A 10,032-nucleotide genomic window follows, 5' to 3' on the forward strand; every position below is an offset into this window, starting at 1 on the left:
AGACTTATGTGATGCTGGTTTATTAGCTCATTCTGGTCATCCTGTAAAAATGGCTGTAAAATATAAGGCTCATTAAAGGAGGAATTTATGCGTGAAAAAATCTTAATAACTTGCACCACAGCCTACTAGAGATAGTACCTTCTAATATCTAGTAGGCCGTGCCTGCACCAAGTATAAAAAGTGAAATAACTTTTTACACTCCCTGTTTAGTAAAACCAAATGTGTTTATCGTGTTCTAAGTTAAGAATATATATGCGATAGATAAAATACCGCTATACGATGCACTATCTATGCTACAGGGAATGTATGTATACTATCTGTCTAATTATATAGTTTTGAGGATACGACTTTTGTATGCAGTAATGTTTTTATAGTTCTTTAAATACTGATAGTAAACTCAGCCACATTTAAAATTAGTTTGTTGCAATGCACTAAAAACTGACTGATCATTGCACCAACACTACTTTGTCTGTTTCTTCTCACCCACAAAGTAACATACATGGTAACTCGTAAGCTGGCACGAGGTGTTAAACCCGTGTTATAACGACTGTCGTTTCCCGGCCACGCGAGGATAAAGTAAGTTACATTCATTTATTCATTCATTCTTGTTTACTCTTAGCTCATGGGTGGTTTGCGCTACACCCCCCGTCAACAAGGACCTTAACCATATAGAATAGAACATAAAATAGTCAAGCGGGATAATAAAAAACAATGGGGTACTTGGGGTAATAAAAAAAAACCCTAGCCCGCTAAAAAAATTTTATCCTACTTGACTAATTGTCTGAATCACGATTAGGAAATATGGGATATTATGTGCTAACCATACTACTATACGGTATATATAACAGTATACATGCGACATACCAAATCTCCCTCAGGATGCCCATATGGTCGCCCTGTCAGTGTCAACAAGTTATCCGGATAATCTTGCCAATTCTGGAAATAAGATTTTTCATTAATTTGTTTGGACTTTTATTTCAACCAAACAGAATAGTTTGAATTCGCTCTTTTTACACTCTCAGTTTAGTAAAACCAAATGTGTTTATCGTGTTCTAAGTTAAGAATATATATGCGATAGATAAAATACTGCTGTACGATGCACTATCTATACTGCGGGGTATATATGTATACTATCTGTCTAATTATATAGTTTTGAGGATACGGCTTTTGTATTCACCAATCTTTTTAAAATTTTATAGTTTTTTAAATACCGATGGTAAACTCAGCTACATTTAAAATTAGTTTGTTGCAATGCACTAACAACTGACTGATCATTGCACCAACACTACTTTGTCTGTTTCTTCTCACCCACAAAGTAACATACGTGGTAACTCGTAAGCTGGCACGAGGTGTTAAACCCGTGTTATAACGACTGTCGTTTCCCGGCCACGCGAGGATAAAGTAAGTTACATTCATTTATTCATTCATTCTTGTTTACTCTTAGCTCATGGGTGGTTTGCGCTACACCCCCGTCAACAAGGACCTCAACCATATAGAATAGAACATAAAATAGTCAAGCGGGATAATAAAAAACAATGGGGTACTTTGGGTAATAAAAAAAAAAACCCTAGCCCGCTAAAAAAATTTTATCCTACTTGACTAATTGTCTGAATCACGATTAGGAAATATGGGATATTATGTGCTAACCATACTACTATACGGTATATATAACAGTATACATGCGACATACCAAATCTCCCTCAGGATGCCCATATGGTCGCCCTGTCAGTGTCAACAAGTTATCCGGATAATCTTGCCAATTCTGGAAATAAGATTTTTCATTAATTTGTTTGGACTTTTATTTCAACCAAACCGAATAGTTTGAATTCGCTCTTTTTACACTCTCAGTTTAGTAAAATCAAATGTGTTTATCGTGTTCTAAGTTAAGAATATATATGCGATAGATAAAATACCGCTGTACGATGCACTATCTATGCTACAGGGAATGTATGTATACTATCTGTCTAATTATATAGTTTTGAGGATGTGACTTTTGTATGCAGTAATCTTTTTATAGTTCTTTAAATACCGATGGTAAACTCAGCTACATTTAAAATTAGTTTGTTGCAATGCACTAACAACTGACTGATCATTGCACCAACACTACTTTGTCTGTTTCTTCTCACCCACAAAGTAACATACATGGTAACTCGTAAGCTGGCACGAGGTGTTAAACCCGTGTTATAACGACTGTCGTTTCCCGGCCACGCGAGGATAAAGTAAGTTACATTCATTTATTCATTCATTCTTGTTTACTCTTAGCTCATGGGTGGTTTGCGCTACACCCCCCGTCAACAAGGACCTTAACCATATAGAATAGAACATAAAATAGTCAAGCGGGATAATAAAAAACAATGGGGTACTTGGGGTAATAAAAAAAAAACCCTAGCCCGCTAAAAAAATTTTATCCTACTTGACTAATTGTCTGAATCACGATTAGGAAATATGGGATATTATGTGCTAACCATACTACTATACGGTATATATAACAGTATACATGCGACATACCAAATCTCCCTCAGGATGCCCATATGGTCGCCCTGTCAGTGTCAACAAGTTATCCGGATAATCTTGCCAATTCTGGAAATAAGATTTTTCATTAATTTGTTTGGACTTTTATTTCAACCAAACAGAATAGTTTGAATTCGCTCTTTTTACACTCTCAGTTTAGTAAAACCAAATGTGTTTATCGTGTTCTAAGTTAAGAATATATATGCGATAGATAAAATACTGCTGTACGATGCACTATCTATACTGCGGGGTATATATGTATACTATCTGTCTAATTATATAGTTTTGAGGATACGGCTTTTGTATTCACCAATCTTTTTAAAATTTTATAGTTCTTTAAATACCGATGGTAAACTCAGCTACATTTAAAATTAGTTTGTTGCAATGCACTAACAACTGACTGATCATTGCACCAACACTACTTTGTCTGTTTCTTCTCACCCACAAAGTAACATACGTGGTAACTCGTAAGCTGGCACGAGGTGTTAAACCCGTGTTATAACGACTGTCGTTTCCCGGCCACGCGAGGATAAAGTAAGTTACATTCATTTATTCATTCATTCTTGTTTACTCTTAGCTCATGGGTGGTTTGCGCTACACCCCCCGTCAACAAGGACCTCAACCATATAGAATAGAACATAAAATAGTCAAGCGGGATAATAAAAAACAATGGGGTACTTGGGGTAATAAAAAAAAACCCTAGCCCGCTAAAAAAATTTTATCCTACTTGACTAATTGTCTGAATCACGATTAGGAAATATGGGATATTATGTGCTAACCATACTACTATACGGTATATATAACAGTATACATGCGACATACCAAATCTCCCTCAGGATGCCCATATGGTCGCCCTGTCAGTGTCAACAAGTTATCCGGATAATCTTGCCAATTCTGGAAATAAGATTTTTCATTAATTTGTTTGGACTTTTATTTCAACCAAACCGAATAGTTTGAATTCGCTCTTTTTACACTCTCAGTTTAGTAAAATCAAATGTGTTTATCGTATTCTAAGTTAAGAATATATATGCGATAGATAAAATACTGCTGTACGATGCACTATACTGCGGGGTATATGTATACTATCTGTCTAATTATATAGTTTTGAGGATGTGACTTTTGTATGCAGTAATCTTTTTATAGTTCTTTAAATACCGATGGTAAACTCAGCTACATTTAAAATTAGTTTGTTGCAATGCACTAACAACTGACTGATCATTGCACCAACACTACTTTGTCTGTTTCTTCTCACCCACAAAGTAACATACATGGTAACTCGTAAGCTGGCACGAGGTGTTAAACCCGTGTTATAACGACTGTCGTTTCCCGGCCACGCGAGGATAAAGTAAGTTACATTCATTTATTCATTCATTCTTGTTTACTCTTAGCTCATGGGTGGTTTGCGCTACACCCCCCGTCAACAAGGACCTTAACCATATAGAATAGAACATAAAATAGTCAAGCGGGATAATAAAAAACAATGGGGTACTTGGGGTAATAAATGACAACCCCTCTAGCGCTCTAAAAAAACATTTTATCTTTTGTGGATAAAAAGTCACTTATTTGCCTAATCTTTTATTCTGATTTTCATTCTAAGTGGTAATTATTTTTTGTTAAAACTCAAATTACTAAATCAAACAAATTACTCCGATAACCTAAGCTGCTGCAAAACTGTTTCCACTTTTTAAACTGTTTTTTTTTTTGGCCAAACAAATACTTTTTTACATATAAAAAATACCACAAATAGTATTTATTAAACAAAACCCACTCGGATTTTTATCTTAGATTATAAATAGATTATCTTTGTTGCATAGATGGCCCATTGCATGGTTGGAACAACATAATGTATAGATATACATATGGTGTATACACATGAAAGGTAACATATGGCCATAGTATGGGGGGAAGTAGATTGGCCGTACCAGGGCGCTACGGATAATTACACGGACCACACAGTCAAAGAAATGGAATGAAGTTTAAAACTTCAACTGTTTGTGAAGTTTATATAGTTTCTAACTTCACATCTCTGGTGGTGTTTGGTTTTCTTCTATTAAACCTTGTTGAGTAATGACAGCTATATCATCATCACTACTAAAATCTTCCCTTGCAGCAAAATTCTTGGACTGTAGTTGAGGAAATCTGCGTTTTTCTCTCCCCCCTTCCCAGTCATGAACTCCACTGAACACAACTTTAATCTGTTCAGATATTTCTTTGGGCTTTGCAGCTTTGTGCAGGGAAGTGTGGAGCAAAACATCTGGATGATCAATAATGTATTTCACTAATTGAGCACGTAAATGGGTAAGTGGTTTGTTTTTAATTGAGCTTGGTTGACCGTTGTAGTAAAAGATTAATTAATATTATGCTAATTAGTTTAATAGGTGCTCACGCATTAGAGCTTTGCTCTCTTGTTTTATTATCAATAAGTTTAACGCAGTCTTAATCAGGAAACTTTTACGAGTTGTTAACTTATGATTTGAGTTTCATGGCTTGTAGTCTCATTCAAAGGCGGATCTAGGAATATTCTGACGGGGGTGTTTACAAGAAAATGTTGAACTATTAGTTGCAAAGCGCCGTATTAATATGTGCGTAAATAACCCGCAAGTTTTAATTCACCACTTCCATTCGCCCGCGGTAGCAGCACAAGTTTTTTTTACTTACTTCCAAGTACAGAATATATTGCATGATCTTTAAACGACATTTTAATTTTTCTTCTTTTTTCTCCCAAGCCCGACCACGAAAACTGTAATGCCAGCTTCTTGGTGAAGAACCGCTTCACAAATTCTCTTATAGTACTTCGAAGAGTGTCTCTCTCCACTACACCAGCCAAAGCAGAGAAATTCTAGAAAATACCTTAATGAGAAACAAACCAACAAAATATTATGAAATTTAAAAATAGGAAAGGTTTCAGACAAAACACAGCTATACTTTTACTTACATTTTCTTGATGAATCAACTGATTAAGTTCTTCCAGTGTGTTTGCAGGTGCAAAATTAATGTAGCTTCTTCCAGCGTGGGTTATTTCTCTTATGTTGTCCATTTTCTTATGAAGCTTCGTTACGTTTCTTTGAATTTCTGACATATCTGTTCTGATACACCCAATCAGATGCAAAATATTGGAGTTTTGATCAGCTGCCTGTATTTTACGTATTTTTCCAGGTGCTGGGGCCGATGTATTTAGTCTGAAAAGGTATTTGCTGCATAATTGACACACAAAATTCAAGATAGAAAAAGAACCACTTAGGCAGAAAAACCCAAAAGAAATAAAATGAACTTTTTCCTCTATACTAACCTTTTGCGAATTGATTCAGATGGTGAAACTGTATGTTTTACGGGGTATGATCCACCACGAGTGTGGTCTAATGTCTGCATTTGTGTCGGTGAAAACATTTTTTGTAAGTCACTGTCAGTGCCCACATTCTTTAGCGTGTGTGCTTTTTTAGTACACCGTTCAAATGTTCCTAAGAATGTTTCCAAATAATTTAATCAAAGACTTTGTATTCAACAGCAAGAAAAGTAACAGCATTGCATTACCTGCTTCACAAAGTATTCGGCATTTATAAGTTGTCCAGTCAGCTTCTGGACGTTTAACTTGTTTGACCAACGTCTGAATATTACCCGATGGTGGCCATCGACATTCTGTTGAAGAGAGCATCCATTCTCTACATGCAATAGCGGTCTCTCTGCCCTCAACAAACTCAATGCATACAAAACGTTTCATTCCACAGATATCTACTATAAATTACAGCATTGATAAAAGACCTGAAATAAGTAGATTAGGTTAATCAATAACCAATGCAAAATAAAACATTTCAAAACAAAGAATCAACTCATCATTTCCACTGCAACGAAACCCCCTTCAAGGGGCAGCAAAAAACATTTTACAATGCGATCGTTTAAAGATATCACATCCAAATGGCTGCTTAATTTTGAAACTTTAAAAACACCCACAGACTTGGAATGAATCGGACGCCTAAAAAGATTTTTCAATTTTTGATATTTTTGAATAACTAAAAATTGGTCATTGTTACAAGAACAAATGTCAACAACTTTCGAAATCGAGTTTTCAAATCTGATTGTACAATCTGCAACTGACTTTACAGATAAAACACTGTTATTAAACAAGTTGGCTTTTTTGTAATGATTGACAAATAAATCTTGAAACTGGGGCAGGTTTTGACCAACACCACTCTTAACAACACCAGACACATGACCCTTGATGAAGCTTTCATCTTTAAACTGAGCTGTGGCAACATTATTTTCATTTTGATGATGAATGTAGCCACTCACTTGTTGTAAGGGTTTATACCCAGAGTGCAAACACTTTTTTAAAATGCCAAGGTAGCTTTCAAATGGAAAACAACTGACTTGGTCAAGAGATCCAAAAAGTTGATAGTCTTGTGCTAAATGTGAAACACTGTGAACATTATATGAAATAAAACTACTGCCATAAAGAACAAATGCATCTTCACAGAATTCTGCAAGTAAGACGGAAACAGCTTCAGTTTTATCATCTGGAGTCGAAGAATTAATCAAAAACCGCATCGCAACACAGAATTTAAGAAAATGGGTGTACCGTTCCTTGCTTATTATTCTTCTGTCTTTCAGAATCACCATCCCCGCGTATAACATAAACAGACGAAACTCTGCTGCTTTCCAATACGACAATTCGGACATTGGTCGCATCTTCCGATTAAACTCAACTGGAATGTAATCACGAATATCTAAAATTTTCTGGTTTAAACTTAGTATAGAAATCCTGGATAATTTGGCTTCATGGTGAGGGTTCACACCTTTCCACCACGTTAAAAGTCGCTTTGTTACACCTAAACAACACATATGCATGTAATCAAGAATGAAATGAGACACCATTTTAACACCATGCTGAACCAGCACCGACGTCCCTTTGTGGTGCGATTGATGTATTTGCAAATTAAAGTTTTCATTAGTCCTTGGTGCAGCACCGTTTGCATTGTTAAAAGAAACATGACCAGAAACCGACTCATATGAACCATGGACAGTACAACGCTCACAGCTGTTGTAGCCAGAGTGAGACTTTATGCATTTTAAAGCAGAGCGACAAGGTGCATCGCATATATAAACCTCACTCTCGTTTATCTTAAAAGTAAGGTTGCCGTTTTTCAGGGGTGCAGATTTAAGACTATTTACATCGCGCAAAAAGTGTTTTAAATACAAATCATTTGAAGGTAGCTGTCTGTGTTGTGACTTTTCGCTGCTGTATACACCAACACATATTGGACGCATAGATAACTTGTAAACGGAGACCAAGATTGGATAAAGTTTGTAGTCTGGGGAATGTTTAAATAATGGCAACCCATCAATGTTTACAAGTAAACTATATGAAACCTCCCCACAAAGTTGGTGATAGTTGTAAAGAAGAATATTTTTTAAAGCAGGAATCCAATTGTTGAAATGAACATACAATCCCCCTTCCATGTTGGTGTAAATTAACTTCGGCCTCGCCAACAAGTACTTGATTGAACGTGGAAGATCCGGATACAGAGGTTGCAATCTAACAAGCAATCTAGAAACTGCAGCTTTTGGCACGTTTGTCTCCATCAACGCCCAGTTTTTAAGAATTTGAAATATTTCTGAACAATTATTAAAGTCGATTGAGGTTGAATATAACTGCTTAACCTCTGAAATATCCTCGCTGCTGCTGGATGAACTTTCCAACAAATTAACATCAATTACTTCAACGTCACTTTCAGAACTAGAAACTGATGAAATGTTCGCGTCACAAAAGGTAGAACTTTCAATATATCCAGCTACATCGGTATGAAGTCCAACTTCATGTGGTTGACAACACTCCTCTGGGCTAGATGAACTTGTGCTTGGAATCGCAAGAGCCTTTCTTCGTCGAACCCACTGTTGTTTTCTTGACAGCAGTTCATATGGTTTATAGAATGTCCTTTGAGTTTTCTTTCGAGGCATAATATTCCAGCAAACAAAACACAACTTAAATATAGTTCTTTTCTAACTCCTTCACAAAAAACCATGGTTATATTAATTAACAGCAAATAAATAAAGGTGAAAATGTACAAGGCTTCATCCAGTTGGGGTTATTAGTTTGGGAGTTATTAAATGAACAACACTAAAAGGAGGGAAACTGGTGGAGGAACGAAGGAAAACTATTTTTTCCCTCTGTCCCTCCCTTTCCTCTTTTTAGTATTCAGTTTCCCTCCGTCTCTTCCTTTAGTGTTGTCCTCTTTGTTCAGATGTACCACCCTGAAAATAAACAGCAAAATAACATTCATAGTAAAGGATAGATATAAAACAAATTAAAGAGCATTTTTAAAAATTGTAATGTTAATTCCAATGAACTCAGAGAGCAACAATTTAATTAAAATATTGTGATCGTAGATTTGTGGAACTAATGTAGGGGGGAGAGTACGGAAGGTGGTGTAAGGGGACCTGCGCCGCACCGCCGTCCACACTAACGCCCGACTTCTTTTCTAATAAAATATACAGCGTGTGTTATTGGCCAAACACTTTAGTCAGGCAACCCAGCTCTAAGGATGCCTTCTCAAAAATAAACCTTTTGGAGATTTTGTTAATATATAAAAACAATAGTTTTACGGTTCCTAATTTCCCGCCAGATAATTCAATAATTCAAAAACAACTATTTACAGAAAGCGCGCGAAACACAGAGATCCCATTAACAACATTACGTTTATTTCACTCCCCTTTCTCCTAAACCGATTCGTTCGTTCCTTCGATCATATTTTAGGCATCTATCACCCCAGTCCCCAATGAGTGTTTATTTAAAAGTAAATATGCGAGAATATATTATCGGTAAATCTGTTGCGCAATCAAAGCTAAAATCCAAAACCGCGCACACACACGTCGTGTATTTAAAGTTACGATTCCTTTGTTTATAATTAGTAGCTTTTTCGAAACCATTGTTACGTAAAATACATATTTGTCTGCCTGATAAGTTGGTCTTACTGCGAGGATGCCAGCTTTATACGCGAAGTTCGCCGTTTTATAATATAGTAGGGTGGGGGGAGATGGGACACCCTTTCATTCTATTTTCTCGTCCCATTTGGTAGTAAACTAAGAAAATTCAAAGAATTATAAAACCGTAACCCCAACCCGGACTTCCGTATACCGTTGTTAATTGTTTAAAACGCGATCAGGATATTTGGATATTATGTGCTGAAGGTGTCCCATCTTACCCCAGAGTAATATATGCTTGTTTTATCCCAGTTTTACATGTGATACGTCAAAGATAATATCGACCATACATAATCGAGGGAACGCCATAGACAATCATGTATGTGCCAAAGTTAACCCACATAAAAAATCCGACTGGGATTGTTGAGTTACCTGCATTTTTTTAATTTTGAAAAGAAAACCGAAGTTACAACTGTATGTCGTCCGACCACGTTGTTCAAAGGGCCTAAACACACCTCAAATGTACTTCGCTTTAATCGATAGAGTGTGTTTTTCTAATTTCAACAAGATTATATAAGCAGGCGTGACCTTGAAGAAGCTTGTATT

General features: G+C 36.2%; 2 protein-coding genes across 2 annotated transcripts; both read right to left on the reverse strand.

The window, feature by feature from the left end:
* Positions 1–4,246: 4,246 nt before the first annotated feature.
* LOC149734517 (uncharacterized) lies at positions 4,247–6,229 on the reverse strand. Its single transcript, XM_089881096.1, has 5 exons — positions 6,043–6,229; positions 5,801–5,969; positions 5,447–5,690; positions 5,170–5,350; positions 4,247–4,765 (listed from the first exon to the last, which is right to left on the reverse strand). The coding sequence occupies exons 1-5, from the start codon at positions 6,227–6,229 to the stop codon at positions 4,530–4,532; spliced, it is 1,017 nt and encodes a 338-aa protein (XP_089737222.1). The 3' UTR covers positions 4,247–4,529.
* Positions 6,230–6,270: 41 nt separating this feature from the next.
* LOC149734518 (uncharacterized) lies at positions 6,271–9,570 on the reverse strand. Its single transcript, XM_089881084.1, has one exon. It carries the CDS (start codon positions 8,461–8,463, stop codon positions 6,334–6,336), a length of 2,130 nt encoding a protein of 709 aa, XP_089737210.1. The 5' UTR covers positions 8,464–9,570; the 3' UTR covers positions 6,271–6,333.
* Positions 9,571–10,032: the final 462 nt, after the last annotated feature.

The sequence above is a fragment of the Ciona robusta genome, chromosome 7, assembly GCF_009617815.1.
Source record: "Ciona robusta chromosome 7, ASM961781v2".
Lineage (NCBI taxonomy): Eukaryota > Metazoa > Chordata > Ascidiacea > Phlebobranchia > Cionidae > Ciona > Ciona robusta.

What these genes read in the sequence shown, in the direction of transcription:
- LOC149734517 (XM_089881096.1), bottom strand. Translation starts at nt 6,229, where the DNA reads ATGAAACGTTTTGTATGCATTGAGTTTGTTGAGGGCAGAGAGACCGCT. An exon ending in TCTGAATCAATTCGCAAAAG is followed by an intron (nt 5,691 to 5,800) that starts GTTAGTATAGAG and finishes ATACCTTTTCAG; the next exon opens with ACTAAATACATCGGCCCCAG. An exon ending in AATATATTCTGTACTTGGAA is followed by an intron (nt 4,766 to 5,169) that starts GTAAGTAAAAAA and finishes TTGATCATCCAG; the next exon opens with ATGTTTTGCTCCACACTTCC.
- LOC149734518 (XM_089881084.1), bottom strand. Translation starts at nt 8,463, where the DNA reads ATGCCTCGAAAGAAAACTCAAAGGACATTCTATAAACCATATGAACTG.